We start from the raw sequence: 22,290 nt of genomic DNA on the forward strand, positions 1-22,290 counted from the left end.
CTACAGCTAACACACAGCATCGTACGCAGGGCCAGCGAGAGAGTTGCCGACATCGACGGTTATTTACGAGAAGTGAATAAAAGACTGTCATTTTTGGAAGCGATCGAGTAGCTGAGGTAGGCTGGGATACGACTTGGGCCCAAGAACGCTGAATTTCGGCAGTAATTTGGCTTTTTACGTCAAGTTTCAAAATGGATCTGAAGTCACCGACCCAACGTACGGGTCTTTGCAGGGCTGTGGTGTGCGGGGCGGCGGTTAGCTGTAGCGGAACACACAGCATCGTACGCAGGGCTTGTTGACCCCCAAGTGAAAATGTCTTCGCGATCAAATCTTCCTATATTTTTTTCAGAATTTTCAACAAAATCATTGCTTCTTACATCTTTTGTAAAATATAAAATACTAAAATAAAACTGCGATGTGCCATGTCTCCAGATTTCTAAAATATCGTTCGTTGACCGTTCGACGCAAACTTGAGACGCAGTTGAAATTCAATACTGACCGCCAAATAATCTTAATGAGACGAGATCAGTCTAGACATCCTCCAAATTATCCAACCATTCGCATTGGAGTTCAGCTCGCTTAGAGTATCATAACATTTTTCGGCCTTCTTTTAGATCGACCCTAATATCTCCCATTTAGGAAATAAATACACAAGCTACCTCGACAAAACTTCGTGCACCATCCAAGACCAAACGCACTACAAACAGTCTTGACGTCATCATCTCCTTACATGGTAATCGGCATACCGTATTTTTTAGCAAAGGGGACACAGAATACGTCGGAGTATTCAGTTTCAAAACGTATTACATTGTGTGATGTTGTCAAAAAAAAGTCATGTTACTGCAGTGGTATAAATTACAAAACACAAAAGTTCAAATCAGTTTATTTTGGACTGGCTTTACCCAACATTTCATATTGTTTCTTATGCCAGATTTGACCACGTGCTTACTGGCGACCCCTTTTCATGCAAATTTTGTGTCAAATGATGTGTTCCCCTGGAAAAACAAACGTACGATTTCTAAATGAAGGAGGCGAAATTTGCCCTCAAGACTCGAAATCACCCCTTTGGGGTGTACCTAGCTATTTTTAACGAGCTTCTCGAATCTGCAGCTCTATTTCGAAATGATGGTCTGGTTTTCTCAGCTCAAGGATAAGTGTTCTCCATCGCTGTGGGCATTACTATTCTCAACCGGGGGTACAGTTTCCAGTCGTAATGTTTTCATTGTGTCCGGGATATAAAACCTTTCCTTTTCAAACTTTCTCTTTGATTAACACTAATCCACATCTTGTCAGTGATTAAACATGTTTCAAGTTTAAATGTTAAATTCTGGTCTCGAGCCCTCCTGTTCGACCAAACCGAAATTACCCCTCCCACTTTGGCTCGTCCAGTGGGTGTAGCAAGGGTCGTGCCATCGCCTAGGAAACGGAGGGTGCATTAATTGTTGCATTTCGATGCACATTTTGATTATATTCAGAAGATTTTGTGGCAAAAACTCAGATAGAGAAGCATTTATATTCACATCTCACTTATTCAAGACTGACTGAGAGCAGCACTTCCATTCAGTTAACATCATTACGCCATTATTATGCCAAGAAAGATGAAGCCAATACATTTGCCCTCCCTGGTCTCAGCCAGAAATGGTTATACCTTACAGTTTTTTCCCACGGAATGAAAACAAATGTACTTGGGCTGAGGCCCAAGTACAATAAAAATATCCTGAAAATATGCCAAAAGTTGCAGCTCACGTGCCTTTAATAATTTCCAAAACAATCTTAGCAATGTACTTTATTTGGACGAGAATACAGATGTGTCAAAAGTTCCCGTTTGAACTCGTTGGCCAAATCTGCTGCTAGTGTTGTGCCGCCTCCATGGAGTGGAAATAAATGGCTTTGCGCTTTATTAGCATAATCCATGCCCATTTTCGTTCAAGGGCCTCAATTTGTTCCTTTTCGCAGAGTAAATTTATCAGTTCAACTTTGCTGATAATAGTAATTTTTATCCCATAAAGGTAGATTGCACCTTGGAGACAGATATTCGGACTCTCAAATTTGTTCAAAACTTTTCTGATCTACCACTTATGGGGGCTCATTTAAAGCTCATGGAGTAATAAATTCTTTCAGTTTTTCTAATATCGGAAAATTCTATCTTCCATCATAGAGTTAACAGGGACAGCGGCCATTTTGAATTTCAAATATCGGTAAACGTCGGAAAATTCGTTTCTGTAGCGCCAAAATTTTGCACGGCGACCCCTGATTTTTTCACTCTTGATTTGGTAAGAGAATGGTTAGAAGTTTCATTGAGGAAAATTTGAGCGAAATTTCAAGTCTTTCACTTTCGAGGCGCATACTACCTTCAGACACAATATGTAAAAACTCATTTACAAACTGGTCACAACTTCCCGTGTCACACTCTGCTATACATGTAGGCGATTGCTTCCCTGTAAAACAATGGCATTTCTCCTGAAAGTCGAGGAGCAAGAAACCAGGCAGTTTTTAGAATTTGAAAAGCCCTTAATCAAAACCTAACCAGGAAGGAAACTTAGGCCAAATAAAAATATGTGCGTTTCTGGTAACCCAACCGACACTAGAAAACCCCGCATTTGCATTTTCAGAAACATTTGAGTAAACTCAATGGGTCTATTAAAGTCAACAAAAAGTCTGACAACAAAAAGAAAAATAGAGAAAAAATTCCTCCGACCTACCAACCCTAATTTTCTGAGGCATTCATGTTAAAAAAACACACGTACTATTTTATTTGGCAGTATGAATACATTATTAAGAAATAGCTTGCGTGGACCGTACACTTTTTTGGCATCTTACAATCATCCTAAGTTGTCATTGAAATCAACCTGAGTATTTCAACGTTTCTCGAAGCTGTGTAGGCCTATCCATGCAATTCTCAGCCTTGTATTAATGTGCAATACGCATTGTGGATATTGTATTATACTATTACATAATAATACAACAATGTCTGTAGCTTCTCATATTATTTAATGATTACTTTTGTTCTTGAGAACATATTTATCTGGAGTACTTTGAAACGCAAAAGTAGTCAACGTCGCCGACACAATGTATATGCCATTGTTGACATACAAATTCGATCAATTGTCCGTGACATGAATACCCATAAAATTGCAATTTTTCTTCCTGTTACACTGAACATGTAAAACCAAGTATCCATTTACAACCATTTTCAGTAATAGAGCGCGAAGCCACTGCAGTGAACTGCTATAAAACTGCTCACACTAATTAGTTTCAGCTGTAGCCAGCTGGCAAAGTCGACAACATTGTATGTCCCATGCAGACAGTTTGTCTCTGGAAGTTGAAACAAAAACGATTTGTACATGGACCAGTGCATGGTAATGTTACATTGTATCTTAATCTTGAACACAGGATGCCAATCGTAAACTCTCATTTACAACTCGAGCCTCAGACAGAGCTAGTTTTGCCTTTGTACAAGCAGACTTTTTGGTCTTTATCAAGTAGCCTTGTTCAAGACCAAAGTGGCCACGGCTAGAGCTGAAACTAATTAGTGTAAGCAGTTGTATTGCAGTTCACTGCAGTGGCTTCCCGCTCTATTACTGAAAATGGTTGTATTATCAACATTCATCTATAAGTAAACTTCCTTCCATTCGCCGTAAGCTCCCTGTTATTAACTCCTGCATGCTTTAGCACCGAAACCACAGGGAGAAAGTATACAAGAAATTGCAAACAAATGGCCAGTAGTACTGAATAAACGAACTATCACTAAATTGAAAAAAATATTAATGACATTGGTAGAAAAATAAACTTCATAAAAATGGCCTGAATGTGTATATCTCAAAAGGGCCACTACAGTACAGGGTTTAAAGTTATACAGTCACCTGTAATTTAAATATGCCCATATATGATCAAAGGGGCGTTCCTTGGTATTCAAAATGCCCATGTGACGGCGCTGTTTTGAAAAGCGGCCACCCGTTTAAAATCTGTGATTGTTAGATTTTCTCTTCTAATGGTAACTGTGGCAAAATTGGAACAGTTGAAAGTATACATTTAAACAACAGTAGCATTCAGGCATTTTAAAAATTGTGGAAAATTTGCAAGGCAACGAAGTCAGCAACCCGCTGGATGAAGTTCAATGTCACTAATTAGTGAACTTGTTTCGATCCAAGCTGGTGAATCATAATTAATTTCCTTTCCAAGTGCAAGAACCGAAGAAAGACAGAATTCTAGTCCTGGACTTAGAATTCAGTTGTCAACAATAACATTGGGCTTAAGTTACTTTTTTTACAAAGTCCAAAACAAACACAAAAACTAGAAAACATAGCAGCAGTTCTATTTTTTGTACTATATATCCAAAATATTTCCGAAAGTCAGTGTTTGTTAGGTACGAATTCGAATCCGCACCAGATTTATCCGCTCAGCCAGATTTCTAAATACAGCACACAAGAGTGGAATCTGAAATAGATTCCTAAGGGCGTCGTCAAATGTAACACGATGGACCACAAGTTAAACCCGTAGAAGCAATATTGTATGGGGCTTACGTAGACGTCTTTCAGCTCGTAAATATTGGTCCACCAAAACATAAAATTGGTAAAAATGAGAAACATCATGATATTTCGCATGAACGTGGGCCGGAAATTTTCCGGTGGCTTCCTGTGGAGTGCGTCGTACAGGAATATGACTTGCACGAAAATGTCGATAACTTTCAAACACTCGTGGATGAGGAGCAGCACGGGCTCGTGCACTGAGTGAATGGTGAGCGATGACGCAATAATGGTGAACACAGATGTAATGAAGAGGCCGCTGGCTGACACGTACATCAGCAGCATCGGCAAACGCAGTTCGTCTTCTCTGCCGTCGTCGATCTGCCAATCGTCGCTTCGCCGCATCTTAAAATGGGACGCCAAGTTGCCGATTATAGCCATAGGGTAGACACTTACAATGAAACCATAGTAGAACATTGACGGCACCCCATTCTTATTGTCACTGGCGTGTTTCTCTGTTAAATAATGCGTTACCACGATGGCAATGGACGCGATCAGTACCACAAACCCTAACCCGAGACCTATGAAACTACACTTTAAGTTCCTGTGCTTTGTCGGAGGTTCGTGAGGGCGGGCTTCCTGCTGCCGTCCGATGTTTCCGTACATGACATACATGAATCCAGACATGATGAGGTAGAACTCCATCGCACCCGGTATAAGGATAGATGATGATTTCTCACGGATATCTTGAAAAGTGTCCTTTCCGTCGCCATCACCTACAAAAAGGATACATTAAGTTACCAGTATTTATAATTGTCAGAAGCAAGTTGCGTGAGTATGAAAATCTTGCCCAAGGACCAAAGTCTCCGCTATAAAGATATGAATCTAAATTATGATACATTAATTTACCTTCAAGCACACAGAGCACGCAGTGCTTAGATTTTCAGACTCCTCAAAACCTTAAAATTCTTTAAAGATTCAAGATTAAAGTTTTTCTTTTAAGATTTTGATTACCTCAGTCTCATGTGGGTGTATTTCTAATCCCGTTGACAATATTACAATGTCATTTTCCATCGCCATAAATTACCTTACACTCAACGCACAGAATTGTTCGCTCTTTCTGAATGTCAAAAATAGGTAAATTTTAGGTATTTTTCCCTAAATGATTGAAAGGGAAGGAATTATTGAAAATAGTTTCAAACTGTAATTCACAATTCACTTCGAATGAAAGCACTGGCTTCGTTTACCTGTCACGTGATACTTGAAATCACCGAGGGCGTACATCATGTGGGTACTTTTGTTCCCTCTTGTCCTATTGTGTAGTCTACAAATCGAACTGTTGAAATATTGGTGTTCCAAATCGTCCATGACTTCAGTTACGAAATCTCGAATCCAACAGCTCATGCAGGCTGCCCATAGCAACATGATGAAAATCCTGATGTAAGAAAATGGCATTATATGATGTAACTGTAAGTACAAAAAATTTCGTTCATATCCGGCAAGTATTGTCTCCACGTCAACAGCCGCACAGAAAGCGATTTATAAGATTTTATCTTTAAGGTACTAGAGTGTGCGCCTCGAAAGTGAAAGACTTGAAGTTTAGCTCAATATTCCCTCGATAAAACTTCTTTTACCATTCTTTTATCAAATCAACGATGGAAATCGGGGATCACCGTGCAAAGTTTGGAACTAGAGAAACAAATTAATTTCCCAAACATTTTGCGATTTTTGAAATTCAAAATTGTCGCCATCCCTGTGTTAACCCTATGGGAAAAAAATCGATTTTCGAAAAACTAAGACGGCGAAAAGTTTTCTTTCTCCAAGAGCTTTAAAATGAACCCCCAACAAGTGGTAGATCAGAAAAGAATTGTAAAGAATTTGAGAGTCCGAATATCTGTCCCCGAGCCGCGTTCCACGGTGACCTCATTGAGTCAAATAAGTATCATGAGCCACAGTTGATAAGAGAAGTAACTGATGACAAGAAATTCCATTCCATTCCATTCTCTCAGAAATCAGAAGTAGAAATAATCGTGTTAAGTGATACACAAAATAACTCTTTATTTTACTCATTGCATTGCTGTCTTATCTGTTCCTTTTTCTTTCCCACCATTTCACGAAATCAAATTAACCTTACCTTGAAAACCGTTTCCATTTTGTGATGCATTTATTAGAGTGAGCACACACGAACAACCAGAGAAGCAGTATGAACAACGCGGCTAAGGCCGCCTCCATCGCAGCAACGCTGTCGTGATCGCCGTGTCCATGGTTGCTACCGTCGATGACGGACCCAAGTTTAAAGACGTTCTGTAATATCCCACATGCGCCAAACAATGCGGCGCCACCTGTAGGAAAGCACGAAACGGCGGAAAATTAATCACCGTATAATGAAAGATTTGATGTTATCAACGCAGGTTTGGCCTGAGATACCCAGAATTTCGTATTTCTCAGAATGCATTGCGCCTGAGGAGCAGCTCGCGTATGGTAACTAATAAGACCATGTGCAAGGTTTTAATATCTCAGTGAACGAGGTCTGCACCTATATCTGCTTGTTTCCTAGCAACCTAGCATTAATTGCCATCTTCGTAAAGAAGCAGATAAGTGTTTAATTTTTATGAACGCTTTCGCGAATATAGGTTGTCGGTAGGTCGACCCCAGTCAGCAAGATGAAGACAAGATATCCACGAAATCCATGTTGGGATTCTTTTCACTGCTAATTGCATCGCCAATAAGGGAAAAATTTCGAGTTGAATACTGGCTCTGAGTTTTGAACACTACATGTAATTGCATGCCGATACGTGATATTACTTTCACTTTTGATTTCATGGGTCAGTTCTGTATCTAGTAATCCTGATATATAAGTGTCGTGCCACTGGTTGAAATGCCCACTGGTTATTGCGGCGCGGCACGAGTGCGCATGCCCGCTATCTCTCCGCATCTCACCTTTGATGTAGGTGGAGGCGGCCTGGTGGCTCTCAAGTCCATCGTGAGTTTCCATCAAGCGAAAAATTTGCATAGCCGCCATCGCCAAGACGGATGCACCCAGTATGTAAATGTAGTAAGCATCTAAGTGCCAGAACTGAAGCTCCTTCTCGTGGCCAACGGCGGTGTTGTTGTACTGTTTGAATGCAAATGTCAGCGGCAACACAGCTCCGACAACCACGTGGAATATGCCGTACAGCTGGCTAAATGCAACACTCGTACGTGACCTGTAATGATCAGCGTTTAAAATTCATTATCCCTTGACATAGGTCATATTGTCACCTGGACCAATAAAGTTGTCTGAGAAATATTTTTTTGTTCTAAAGATAATATCAAATTGCCATCTTGTTTTAAATAATTCCAACAAAATATTAATTTTTAGTTGCAAAAAATCCACGAGCAGTTGCCTCCCCTGTCCCACTCCACATTCTCTCCCCCACGCGACCCCTGTCCCACCCCACATTCTCCCCACGCGACCGATAAGAGAGTGGCCATTATTTGTGAGACGGTGCACTTACTCATTTACGAAAAGTGAAAGATCAGCTATTTCTGAGAATCCATAGTGAATGCTTGTCCGTAGAGACGGAAAGAGGCCTTGAACGAAACCCTATATCGACTATGTCAGGAGAAAGGCCATCATAAACGCTGCAGCTGACGGCGGCGCGTCTGTTTTTTGTGCTTAAAGTATGCAGAAGACAGGTGATTGAAAAATTGCACCGAATATCTCCCATTTTTGCATCGTAAAATCGTTCAAGCCACATGCGATTATGAAACCTGTAGGTTTGCAACCCACGGTGGGCCTCTGGAAATTCCAACATCTCTTTGATCCCATGACATTCATTAATCTCAGAAGAAGGTAAACACATCATGGCGTTCAAGCGAAGAAATAAAACTATGCAAAACGTGGCAATGAGTATAATTTCACCAAAGTGCTGTCAAAGACTACCAAGTCTGTGGCCTGATCAACAATCGTTTGCACGGTGGTTCAGTACGCGACGGATGGCCTCCGTAACATAGAAAAAATGCATTTTATTTTCTACGTCACAGCGGCTGTCCTCAGGCAACAGTGACTTAACCAACTCTCTTTCATGATCAGGTTTTCTTTCGCACTCCCTTGTAAACTCACACTATATTGTCTTTTCCGGGTAACAGAGCACAGAAATTGTACTTGACTGACCTATATTTTCCGGGGTCATGTTACAGGAAGCACATTTTTGCTTTGAATTTGACACAAGGTCTCGATAAAACAATTGAATTGCACTAACGATAATGGATTGACTCAGCAGCAGATGAAAGTTTGAAAATCTTTCGTAGAGGAGTACACCCAGTCTGACGCCCACCAGCAAAATCACGCGGAACTAAATTTCAGTACGAAACTAACTCAATATATCAACCGCCTCGATCGTGATAAGTTCCATCAAGGGGCGCAAAAATAGACATTTGGGAACGGGAACGGCTTGGTGTTGTTTTGAACACAAATTCAGAAAATTGATATTGATATTGAATGGTGTTAAAGAAGATGTGAATTATTTTATAATGAATGCAAATGTTGCAGGTCTCAGGGAAAGTACGTCAGGGCTTGTTTCTTTAACATTAGAAATATTCAAACCACACACATGCGTAAAATGTAACCCGGCGAGTTAATTTCGCACACTGTCGCGGTGTATCTCTGTCAGTGACGTCAAGCCTGTTTTCTCGACTATGCAAAACAGCTACGAACAAATACGATGCCTCGATGGCAAGTATTAAAACAAATCCACGCTGGTTGTCATTTTGTTTAACCTCCGTGCACGCACTCTTCCTTAAAACTGATCAAAACCCTGACAATGTGAAGTCTGGAATCCAGGGCCGAGCTCACAATACTCACCTGTGCGCAGTGTTCGGCACAGCTCCGTATGTCTGCATCGGTATAGCTTGGTACCCGGCTCGGCCACTCATATTGTCACGTTGAACTCTCAGTTGACAAAAACTAGGTTTCTTCAAAGTGATGGAATGGCGGACAGTGAGTAGTGTCCTCCGAAATAAAACATTTCACGAGTAGTCCTGATAATAGCGAATATCCGATGGGTCGGGCTCCTGTAGGTTCCTGATCACGACTCAAACAGTACTCAATGATTGCCGCGTGCAAACTGAAACTGTTCAAATTCACAGATTATTTTGCATCTCGAGAGGTCTCACGCCACACGTGCACGACTGACAACATTAACAGAAATCTGGTCGCATTACCGGGTGATGAATGCCCCAGTTATCGTGACACTGTTCGTGCACAGTAGATACCTATAGGCGGACCTTGCATAAAACAACTCGGAAACCCTTTACGTCTTCACGCACTGCATACCGAAGAAAGGTGACAGGCAAATTAATAAGACATTTGTGACAAATTTTCCGCGTTCCTGATTTTCAACAATTGTGGCTGTTGATGTATGGATTTTAACCTCTTCAACTTAACTGTGCATCGGCAAATATGAAAATGATTTCGGCGAAGCAACGAACGACAATATTTAATCACAGGCAATGATTCATCGCGTGGCTATTTATAGTTCAGTGGGAATTTACGCGAAGTCTTCATTCGTCACCGGATAGCTCAGCGCGGTGGATGGAATCACATCAGATGAAAGACATTCTATTGCCTTCGTATACAGCTTATCATAATGACCAGAGAATCAAACATATGCACTCAAAGGATCTCTTCAGAGCGGCATGTGTTTAATAACAATAACAATAAGAGATGAGGTGGCATAATGTACCGACGCATGCGCGATGAACCATTCTTCATGAAATAGAGTGAGGCACACACTACACTGCCCACGGAGCCTTTCTGACCTACTTCCCGATGCAGCAGCTTTGCAGAAGTAATCTTAATGATGTGTTAATATTCATTACTTTCGTAACGAATGTTGATAATAGAAGCCATGTTTATAACATGTCACGTTTGAATAGAAACACTACCTCGGATCGAAGAAGGAAACGCTTGAGCTAGATGACTGTATAATGCTAAATTGGGGCCCCGGAGGAGGCATTTAAGTCAAACGATCGACCTGTTTTAATATTAAAATACTCATGCTAAAAGTCGGGCATAAGTTATGCATGCAATATGGAGAGGTTTCTTATTTTGCTATTTAAAACACGGGAAATTCCGATCACGTGCATATGACATCACCACCAATAAGATAGCGCTTTACGGTGATTTCTTAAAACATTTATTTTACAGCAATTACGATTTGACATTTCTAAAAGACAGTGTAGCTATCCGTAGTAGAAAAGCTTTCAACAAAAAAAGCAAATATACCATCAATAGCTATTGAAACGTAGACAACTCAGTCTGGTGCAATCATGTACAGATTAATGAGTCAAAATGAAAGCGCCCACTTAGTTCCAGTGTTCTACTTAGCAACTAAGAGACTGGTCAGTTTCTTGGGCCTGGGGGGCGGTGGATTATTTTTTGCCGTCGTCAAAAAGTGGCTGACCCCCCCCCCCCCATTCCAAATTTTAAAAACAGGGTGACCCCCGGCGCCGACATAGGTAAAACAAAAGGTGGACATAAATTATATATATATATATATATTATATATATATATATATATATATATATATATATATATATATATATATATATACAGTGGTGAATGAAAAGTGACCCATGCGGGACTCGAACCCACACCCCCCGTATACATTACGGATGCTCTACCAACTGAGCTAATGGATCAGTCGGTACAATGTGGGCGGTCCTGACTCTTAGATGGGGCTTTTCATTCGTTGTGCGTTGATGGTGAGTAAGGCGGCTAAACTCATCACCTAACCTTTCAACCTAAGGATCCCGCAGGATTCTACAGGGCTTTGCACACAAGTCACCAACTTAGGAATCGGTTAATGGTAATGAGGATCAATCAAATGAATGATGCAAAGCCAAACAGGGGTAAATTTGAAAGTGACTCACCATACCATTTTTTTATGAAATACAGTGGTGAATGAAAAGTGACCCATGCGGGACTCGAACCCACACCCCCCGTATACATTACGGATGCTCTACCAACTGAGCTAATGGATCAGTCGGTCTCATGTGGGCGGTCCTGACTCTTAGATGGGGCTTTTCATTCGTTGTGCGTTGATGGTGAGTAAGGCGGCTAAACTCATCACCTAACCTTTCAACCTAAGGATCCCGCAGGATTCTACAGGGCTTTGCACACAAGTCACCAACTTAGGAATCAGTTAATGGTAATGAGGATCAATCTTATGAATGATGCATATATTTGTACAGAAATGGATGTCAATCATTAATATCAAAGAGGAAAAAGCAGTGAATCAAAAACTTTGATGGGTGTTAAGACTTGCCAACCATCCAATTAAATCTCCTGAGGAGCCATAGAGAGCTTTTTTAGCCAAATCTGATGTGTACAGTGTCTGAGAGGGCCTTTTCTTGTAACATTGAAACCATAAAAGCACGGCTAATAATGACAAAAACTGCCTCTTTAACTGTTATTTTGGTCATAAAAAAGCATCTTTCTACAGGAAACCTGAGACACAAAGGAAAATAATTGCATCAATGAAAAGGAAAGATATCTTGTCATTTTTCTATCTCTAAAATAAGTCACTGTATCAAATATATATTGTGAAATATATGTGCATGTTGCTTTGTCATACTGAATTCTCATAGAGAGAACAGAAAAGTATCAGGAATTTATCATCCTTTTCATATGAAATGCAGATTTCATAATGGTACACTTTCACACAAACATCAAGATATCTCTGATTTATTAGAGTATGGCGCCCGAAGGGCTCGCCGAAAAATATGAAACATCCCGATATCTCTGATATATATGCCTTGTATATTAAAGTCATGCACCTGAAGGGCATGCTGAAAAATGTCTGATATATTAAAGTTAATGAGCTTGAAGAACACGCTGAAAACTTTTGAACATACAGATATCTCTGATGTATGTATGCTTGATATATTAAAGTTGGGCGTGCTGAAAAATATGACTGATTATTTAAGTTACGCGCCCGAAGGGCGGGCCGAAAAATACAACTGAATGATGAAATTTGTGGCTGACACTAGCATTTTAGGCAATGATGAGCTAGTTTCAAAATTCAAAAACACACTAACCCCCTATTGGGCATTTCAAAAACATGGTGACCCCCCCCCCATCACCAAAGTCAAAAAAACAGGGTGACCCCCATGAATCCACCCCCCCCCCGGCTGAAGAAACTGACCAGTCCCTAAGGATAGTCAAAATGAAAGCGCCCACTTGTCCAGTATAGGTGAAGAGCAGGGGGACTTGAATGGTACCCTAGGATGCAGTACAAAGGTCTCTGGGAATGAATGTGCTTTAATTTGTTCTCCCTTTGCAATCTGAAATATTTCCAAGTAAAATATATATTAATATCCACTACCATGTTTCTCACCTTTCTTACTTTAACTCTTACACAGTATATACATATATGTTTACCTTGGCAGATGATACATGACCCAAGGTGACCTTCGTTGACTGAGTAATTGTAGCATGCTGTGTACCCGTCAGGTACCGGATCCTATACCGATCGTGTTTTTCATAGTTCACAGGACTGACGTAGAACGGCGTCTGATTGGCTTACTTGGGCACAAATGTGGCACGCATAAACAAGAAAAAGTTCTCCAAAAAGGTACGAAAGGGTAAGCTTAGTAGCAAACTTTTCGGATTTTCGTTACTTTTGAAAATCTAACCAGTATCAAATACTGAATTCAACGCAGTCTATATACCCATCCAGGGGATTTGAGTTTAAAATTAAACTATATGTACAAAATGGCTGAAGGCCTCCTTAGAAATTACATGTAAAGAGAAGGGCATCAATTTATGCGAAACTAGGATGTTAAGATGAGAGTAGAAATGAAACAAATGTAGTTTGTCAAAACTTCTGATGGAAGTTGTGTGCACTGATTTAAGGCATCTTAAACATGTACATTTTATCTACAACCGCTTCTCTCTGCCTCTCTCTCTCTCTCTCTCTCTCTCTCTCTCTCTCTCTCTCTCTCTTTATCTGTGTGTTTGTGTGTATATGTATCTCTGTGTGTGCAGATATATGAATTTATATTTGTCGATCTCTCTATACATATGTGGTATCTGTGTGTATGCGTGTGTATGCATATTATATATATATATATATATATATATATATATATATATATATAATATATATATATTGGATATTCTATTATAGATCTCTATAAACATATTACACAGATATATGTGTGAGAGTGTGTGTGTCTCTATTTGTGTGTATTCATGCACCTGTAAAAAATCCTAGGTATTAGGTAAATTAGAAATTATACAACAGTTTTAAAAAGAAATACGATTGATTAAGACTCTCTCACACTAATTTCATTGCGATCATGTTACGACTTTTTGTACAAAATGTGAATAATTTACCGTGAAATGACATTTTACAATCGGCATCCCCTCGACAGCAGTATACATGTGAAGACTGAGATAATACAATTAACCTCAGCATTTTTGCACTCGCAATGGCCAGATTATGGCGCTTCCTTCTGTGCAGCAAACCTAAATCTTCACATGGGGCACCGACTTAAGGTAGCTACATACCTTATGGAGAATTTCAGATTTTTATCTTTTTTTAAGTTATAGCAGTCCCAAGCCCCAATAAAGTTTATATTTTCTGAAAACCTTGATATTGGGAAATCCGACCGTGCAGGCAGCAGAAGGGCAGCGCTGCTGCCCTCAGGGCAGCTTAGAGTGGAGTAAACATGCATGTGCACAACATTCAATGACGTCATAAATTATTTGAAATTAGTCCAAGTCCGCATACCAATCTGCCCTTAGGGCAGCAACATATATGAGCTGCCCTCAGGGCAGATAGACATTTTCTATCGCATTGCATAGGGTATATCTACCAATCTGCCCTGAGGGCAGCAATATTATCAGAGCTGCCCTCAGGGCAGACATACTTTTTCTATCCTATCTACCAGTCTGCCCTGAGGGCAGACATACATTTCCTATCCTTTAATACCGCCTTGCATAAGTTTATATCTACCAATCTGCACCGAGGGCAGCAACATATCAGAGCTGCCCCCAGGGCAGACATAGATCTATTAATCTGCCCTGAGGGCAGCATATGCAATATATATGAGCTGCCCTCAGGGCAGACATACATTCTTTATCTTTACAGCATTGCATAGGGTATACCAGAGCTGCCCTCAGGGCGGACATACTAGACAGACATAGGCACCTTGCCCGAGCTTACGCGGACTGGGACTATTTTCAAATAATTTGTGACGCCATTGAATGTTGTGCACAGGTTTAATCAGCTCTTAGCTGCGCTGAGGGCAGCGCTGCTCTCAGGTCATTTTTCAGTTGCAACTTCTGCCGCCTGCATCCGACCGTGCACAGTAAAAAGTAATTATTTGCATACTAGACACGTGACAAGCGTTTAGCTGAACCTTCCAAAAATCGAGTTTTCCTCCCTTTAGCGAACACAATGCACGATTTCCGGTAGAAATTTATGCATTGACAAGCCTTAGCAATACCCTGCAAATCCGTGTCTGCGATCGTTCTCCGAGTCTCCGTTCAAATTATATGGCGCGACAATTACAATTCCTTGAAAAGAACCTTAGTCTAACACCTTTAATAGTGCATAACATAAAACAAAGGCACGTAAAGGAAATCCCAGTAAAACGCTTGTCACGTGACTATTATGCAAAAAATGGACTGAAATGACTGTGTACTGTGCACGGTCGGATTTCTCAATATCAGCGCTTTCAGAAAATATATAGTTTCTCTGGGTTTGGGACTTCTATAACTGAGAAAAACTAAAAATCTGAAAGTGTCTCAGGTATGTAAATAGTCATTCAAAAGGTAATTTAATCAATAATGCTCAACTGACATTCACTCGTTCTGCTCTATTGGCCAAATCAAGCATTTGGCAACCAATGCGCGTCTTTAGAAGTACGCCCGTTGACTGTTTGTAGCCGTAATCAGAATTAAATTTTCAAGTGTCTAAAGTTTGATACTATATGTTCTTGTAACTGTTTTGTACTTGTGCCCTACGACAGTAACTGCCCGGTTCGTCAACCGCTGATCCAGATTTCGAGGTAGAGCAGGGACGAGTGGAACCTGAAGTAGATGTCCAACGGATACACCAAATGCACGATAATTGACCAGATTTCGAAGCCGAAGAAGCAGTACTGGACGGGGCTGACGACGACAGCTTTAACTTCGTATATGGTCATCCACCAAAGCATGACATTAGTAAACATCAAGAACATAATTATCTGCCTCGTGAAGTTCGGTCGGAATTCCGTCGGCGGTTTCCGATGGAGAGCGTCGTACAAAAATAAGACCTGCACGACGATATCGATGATCTTGAAGACTTCGCTGGCGAGGAGCAAGCCCGGCTGGTGAACTGAGTCTGGCATCAGCGCCGACGCGATGATGCTGAATATGCCGCTGACGAAGGGACCACTTGCGGAAATAAACATCAGTAACATCGTCAAGAGTACGTCGTCAATCCTCGAGTTATCGGTTTTCCATCTCGAGCTTCGTCGCATCCTAATGAGCGATACCAGATTTCCCGATATGGTGATCAAATGTACGGAGACAAGGAAACCGTAATATATTGCGGACGGAACCCCCTTTTTCTCATTATCGACATCTGTGCTTGCCAGGATTTGCGCTGTCACAATGATGATTGCTGCCACAAAAACCAACAAACCAAATCCAAGACCGACATAGCTCCCAGTGAGATCCCTATGTTTTTTGGTTTGGTCGTTGCGATGTGCACCTGGTTTACGTCCGATGTTTCCGTACATGACATATAGGAAGCCTGACATGATAAGGTAATATTCCATTGCACCGGGAATGAGAAACGAGGATGACATTTCCGCAATCACATGGAAATTGAAACCCTCATCATCTGTAATGGATACAACAAACAGACAAATACGCTTTCAAAAATGCACTATTTTGTTACAAAGTACGTTATGATTTGACGCTAATGAGATGAAATTCGACTTTACAGCAATTACATTCGATAGAGATGAACGAAAAAGCTGAAGTTTGAGAAAGCAAAGAACATAAACGGAATGTGCTACACTGCAAATCGATACGAATATCAACGCCGCCCCTTATGTACGTTTCATACAGCGATAATTAGATGCGAAAACAGTCGACATGTCGAAGTAATACCAAGTCGTGCTTTACAAAGGTGATTATCAATTTGCTAATAATGAATTCACCATCATTACCAACACAGTGACAATTTCAAAGTTGTAAGGTGAATGATAAAATGCTGAAGATAAGTAAGGAAATTAGTTTGACTTAAAGTGACATTGTATTAAATAGACTTTACCATAAGCAGACTGGGAGCTCGTAATCTGAGTTTTATTGATTATAGCATTACCTGTAATGCTCCTTGGAGTGGAATTGGACGGGTTGCCGTTGTCGGCTGAAGAGACCCCTATTTTCGAAGCTTGTACCGTCTTGTTCATGCAGATAGAGTTATTGAATGGATTTTTTGAAATGTCTTCCATCACTTCAGTCACAAAATCCCGACTCCAACGACAGACACAGGTTGCCCATACCAACATGAAAGAAAGCCTGAAAAAGGGGGTTAATTTGTCATGAAACAAGTGTCTTACCATGCATGGAAATGCTTTTTTCACTGCCCCGGTCTTCCGCAATAACTCCCTTCATGAAATGAACATGTCAATATCACGTGCAGTTTTCACGCAGAGCTCTCCGCACACCAGACTCGGAGAAATCAGCTGAGCTAAGGCTGCAGTCAGAAACACCTGTGGACCGGGTGGGGGTTCCTAAAAAAAGATTTTTTTTTCTCAGATTTTTTCAAATGCCCCCCCCCCCTTACACACCCAAAAGACATTCAAATCACCCCTCTGACTTGCTATAATTTTGAAGTTCCCCCAAAAGGAAGGCAAAATGTGGCCGATATAGTGATTCGTCTAAAAATATCAAATCATAATGCATGGGAGTCTATCGGGCAAATTTTTACGATTTTCCCATAAAAAACACGCTATATCTCTACATTTACACGTGCTTGACAATTCATGTATATGTACTTTGCTTGAAGTGGCAGGTAAACAGTTGTGTATACAAAGAAAAATGATTTTTGGATTTTGTCGATAATGCTGATTCACTATACATGTTAGCCTATGAGAAAACAATGAACATTCTTTCCAAGTAGAAAACTAGCAATATCGTTACATTTATATACGTTTGATTATTGATATAAATGTACTTAATTGGCATAGGGTGGTTACCAGTGTACATATGTACATTGTACATATGTCAAGAAAATTTGATTTTGGAATTTTACCGAAAATGTTGATCCACTATACATTGGAGTCTAAAACAAACTGAATTTTTCCGATATAAAACTAGCAATACTTGTGCATAAATAGACATTGGATAATTGTCATAAATTAGAAGAGGGTGATTACAAGTGCATTTGTGTACAAGAAATTTGATTTTGGAATTTCAACGATGGTTTTCATCCACTATACATGAGAGTATATGAGAAAACTATGAATAATTCTTCTTAATATAAAACTTGCAATATTTGTGCCTATGTAGACGCTGGATTATTGACATAACTGTGCTTGGTTATAATAGGGTGTTGACAAGTGCATAATTTTATGTGTACAAGAAATTTGATTGTTGAATTTCAAAGATGTTAGTCCACTATACATCGGAGTCTACGAGAATACTATGAATAACAATACTAAACTAACCGAATCTGTGGTTTTATAAGTGTTTGACAATTGATGCAACTGTACAAATAAGGTCTGGAAGTTCAGATGTGGACAACAAATATGATACTTGAATTTAACCAAAATTAATTGGTTCACTTCTCATGGTAGTCTTCATGTAAACTGTCAAATATTTTCTCTGGCAAAACTTGCTATATCTGTATGTTAGTATATGTGTGTATATTTAAATGTTGTTAAATGTTGACTTTTGGGCTATAATGAGTTTCTCGATAAACAATAATAGTGCTGTCTGTACAATTTCAAGCCAAACTATAAATGAAGGTATTATTGTCCCTTTGCAATCACATAGGAAATTTTGGAAACGGGATGACATTCCCTCATCTGTCAGGAAAACTGGCACACAATTAACATGTTTGTATCAAAATGACATTAGATGTATCTTTTGGCCAATCAAATATGTTGTGTTCTGTGTATCAACTGCATGCAGTTTCTTGTTCTACTCCCAATAGAATAAACTCTGATTGACAAATACTCTGTATATGCATATATGAAGACCATAATCATTGTTACTAATGAATAAAGAATTCGTCAAGATATGAATTAATTTTAAACAATAACAATGCTGGCTGTACACATATGGCTGTGCTGGACTTTTCATCACGCTTCAGGTAGTAGAACAAGAAACTGCATTGGATGTCCACAAATCAAATCATGCAAAAATTAAACAAATGTTATGGTTAAATTGATAATCCAAAACTTATTTCATGTCAATCAGAGACAGTAATGTTTTGTTTTGAGTCCCCCCTTAAGTTCCAAGGCTTTCAAGTCCCGCAAACATACCCTTGATATTTCTCCCGTCCCCTCCAGAGGTGTTCGTGAATGCAGCCTAAACTATATTTTAGACTTCGTCCAGCCAATTTATTCTCATATGAGGCGAAATTTCAGTATGTTTTGTCCTTTTGTGCCTTTGAGCAAAACTTCTAAATTGTTTGAATTTTTCCTCGCGAGCAAAGTAAAGTTCTTGTGTCTTTTTAAAACAAAAGTAGATGCATGGAAATCGCAGTGGTAAGGTAAATTATGCAGTCTTGGAGGATAAATTAGCTGAGCTTTGGTCCGATTATCCTTCGCTATATGGCGTTAAGGCCTCCGGACTTAAAGGTCATGCACTTGGACTCTGAGAAGTTGGAAAGGGGTTGGGTAAGACAGGTCGAAATCTAAGTCCTTCAAAAACCCCACTGAAGATATGCCATCCCTCTATCTTATTACTTACCATTTGATTGAACACTATACATTTTAATCCTATTCGGCGAGCGTAAAGATCGACCCAGAAATCGTTGTTTTCAATGCTGTGGAGTGAGTATTTTGTACAGCAAGTGTCGTCTGTTTTCACGCATAAAGACGGGAGGAAAATTGCTTTTTCAGGCTCATACGGTGGCGAATTTTGCTCGCCAGGAAAATAAAAATATCAAGGATAACACATAAAGCCTTCTGAACATGAGATGAGCCTTGACTAAAATCTTATCTTATCTTATCTTATCTTATCTTAATATTATCTTATCTTATCTTATCTTATCTTATCTTATCTTATCTTATCTTAATAAAATCTTGCTCAACAAATTTATCGATGGTGCGGCAAGCGTAAGGTACACATTTATTCATCAATCCGTGAATCAACCCCTTTGAAACTTTTATATACTGAAACATACCTTGCTACGAATTCCCATTTGCTGATGCACTTATCAGAATGAGCACAAACGAATAACCACAATACAATGATAAAAATTACACTGACACATGCTTCGACGGCATGTATCGGATGACATTCATCGCCGTAACTTTCGTCAATCACAGAACCAAGTTTGAAGCCCGCTGCTAACATTCCACATGCTCCAAATAGTGCTGCGCCCCCTGAAAGACATACACAATAATCAATCAGCTTCACCGATGCTATTCCGATACAGTATCTATGAATATTATGAGACCATCTCAGTCTCAGTCGAAATAAATCGTAAAAGACCACGATTACTCAGAAATGCGCACATACATTACATGTATTATTGTACTGCAATTATGCACGTTTATCAGTGAGTCACTTGTAGCCGCCTTCGGCGGCCCGTTGGGCGAGCTGTAACTCCAAGAGCTTCAAAAGAAGCCCAAAAGGGTAGATAAGAAAAGTATGGTATTACAATTTGAGAGCCCGAATATAAGTCCCTGAGGCGCATTCTACCTTTAAATGCTTGCCTGTATCTCGCTCCATGGTCTTATAACTTTGCCTGAGCTTACCTTTCAGGTAGACGGAAGCGGCTTGGTGACTCTCGTTCCCGCTGACAGTTTTCGTCATATCACAGCAATGCATCACTACAATCATCAGCACCGACACGGAAGCCGTGTACATTGAGAATAAATCCAAGTGCCACTTTCGAATTTCAGACTTGTGTTGTTCCTTGTAGGTGTGGACGGAGTTGAAGGCTATGGCCATGGGTATAACCATCCCAACAACAACATGCAATATTCCAAAGAGATTACTGAAAGCCAAACTTGTGTGCGACCTGAAGGGGAAATTCACATTAATACAGATGGTTAATTACACTTACAACTCATGTCATCCGTCACATGCAATGACGTGTAGGGCAAACAAGAACGGTTACCTGACGACTATGGGCAAATGTACACATTTAACTTATTTTGGAGATACAACAGATTTAATATGTATACACACGTATTATATATATATATATATATATATATATATATATATACATGTATATATGTATATATGTATATATGTATATATATAATATAATGTAATACTATACTATATAATAAAATGTGTGTGTGTGTGTGTGCGTGTGCGTGTGTGTGTGTGTGCGTGTGTGTGTAATTCAGGATGAGGGATTGTTGCACAGTTCAAAAATCAATAAATATTTCATGCCTGTCACTTATTGAGTAGTTGACCTATATGAACGGTGTCCTGCTAAAGCAAGGGATTACGTATTGCAAATAAAATACGGTTTTTACGTTAGAATGAGTTCAAGGGTAATTGACATTATTGATATACGCCCTGGCAAGTGTCTGTTGGGAGGCATGGCCAATATCCCTTGTTACAGGGTCTACAGTTTGGAGACGATTCCAGATTTTAATTCTCAAGTCAATTTCAGGCCTGTTAGTGTATGATTACGTGGTAACAATCGTCACTGTGCAGTGTCTAAGTGCATCCACTGCTGTGGCCAAAGCTATAAGAACGACTGTAAAGACAGATCAGTACTACATGTATGTTGTTTGGTTTCAGTACGAACCGTAGGTAATAGTTATATCAAGATAAAACGATTTATTAATGAACTCACTTATCCGGCAAGTCTGCCTGGTCTTCATTCGGTGGCTCATCGCCGGGTATAGCCTGGTAGTTCTGTGGCATGATTGACGTCCAGGTCCTCTCACTATTACGCAGTTTGGGTTATGCTAAACAAAGTCGCATAAAGGAAAATCAGAATACCTCATTGCCAACTGTCAGTACATCAGTTTATTTGCATTTCAACCAGATTATTACTTTGAAATAACTATTATTTGGGGCCCCCAACTTGGGGCAATGAAAGTGATTGAATAATGATTGAATTGTATGCAAAAACACACAAGCCACATAAGCTTTTTCGTCCGTTGGTGACTTGCAAAATTTGTCTTTCACTTTCGGGGCGCATTGAAGAAAGTAAATGGAGAGCGAGACCGTAATATTTATCATGGATTAAAAATCATACAATGCTTGTTTGCGAGATCACTAAAATTTACCTACCGTTACTAAAACACAGGGCACAGCAACTGAATAGTGAACACACCGTGTCTCATCGAAGAAGTGAAATGAGCCCCATATGACATATTGCACCGCAATACTTCTCAGGAATCGGTATGTAAAGATCTATATATAGTCCAGGGGATTTCCAACACGATCTTAAGCTACTCTCTTCTGCGCATGGAAAGTCCCTCCTCATAGATCCAGCTACCTCGGGCATTGAACCTTCACTTGTTAACGGCGGGGATTTAGTGGAGCGGTTTTGATGACGATGCCTTTGTCAGGTGACTAGGTTCAGTTCGAATCCGATTGAAGAATTTCTGAATCTTATCATTTATTTCTGG

The 22,290-nt window shown here is 39.9% G+C and overlaps 2 protein-coding genes across 2 annotated transcripts; both read right to left on the reverse strand.

Moving 5' to 3' along the window:
- Positions 1-4,254: 4,254 nt before the first annotated feature.
- On the reverse strand, positions 4,255-9,917 carry LOC139131200 (proton channel OtopLc-like). Its single transcript, XM_070697166.1, has 5 exons — positions 9,313-9,917; positions 7,407-7,672; positions 6,601-6,808; positions 5,714-5,901; positions 4,255-5,242 (listed from the first exon to the last, which is right to left on the reverse strand). The coding sequence occupies exons 1-5, from the start codon at positions 9,381-9,383 to the stop codon at positions 4,392-4,394; spliced, it is 1,584 nt and encodes a 527-aa protein (XP_070553267.1). The 5' UTR covers positions 9,384-9,917; the 3' UTR covers positions 4,255-4,391.
- Positions 9,918-15,362: 5,445 nt separating this feature from the next.
- Positions 15,363-22,015, reverse strand: LOC139130455 (proton channel OtopLc-like). The gene is made up of 6 exons (XM_070696245.1): positions 21,950-22,015; positions 21,507-21,621; positions 20,446-20,711; positions 19,869-20,070; positions 16,836-17,032; positions 15,363-16,349 (listed from the first exon to the last, which is right to left on the reverse strand). Exons 2-6 carry the CDS (start codon positions 21,575-21,577, stop codon positions 15,505-15,507), a joined length of 1,581 nt encoding a protein of 526 aa, XP_070552346.1. The 5' UTR covers positions 21,578-21,621; positions 21,950-22,015; the 3' UTR covers positions 15,363-15,504.
- Positions 22,016-22,290: the final 275 nt, after the last annotated feature.

Source organism: Ptychodera flava, chromosome 4 (genome assembly GCF_041260155.1).
Source record: "Ptychodera flava strain L36383 chromosome 4, AS_Pfla_20210202, whole genome shotgun sequence".
Taxonomy (NCBI): Eukaryota; Metazoa; Hemichordata; class Enteropneusta; family Ptychoderidae; genus Ptychodera; species Ptychodera flava.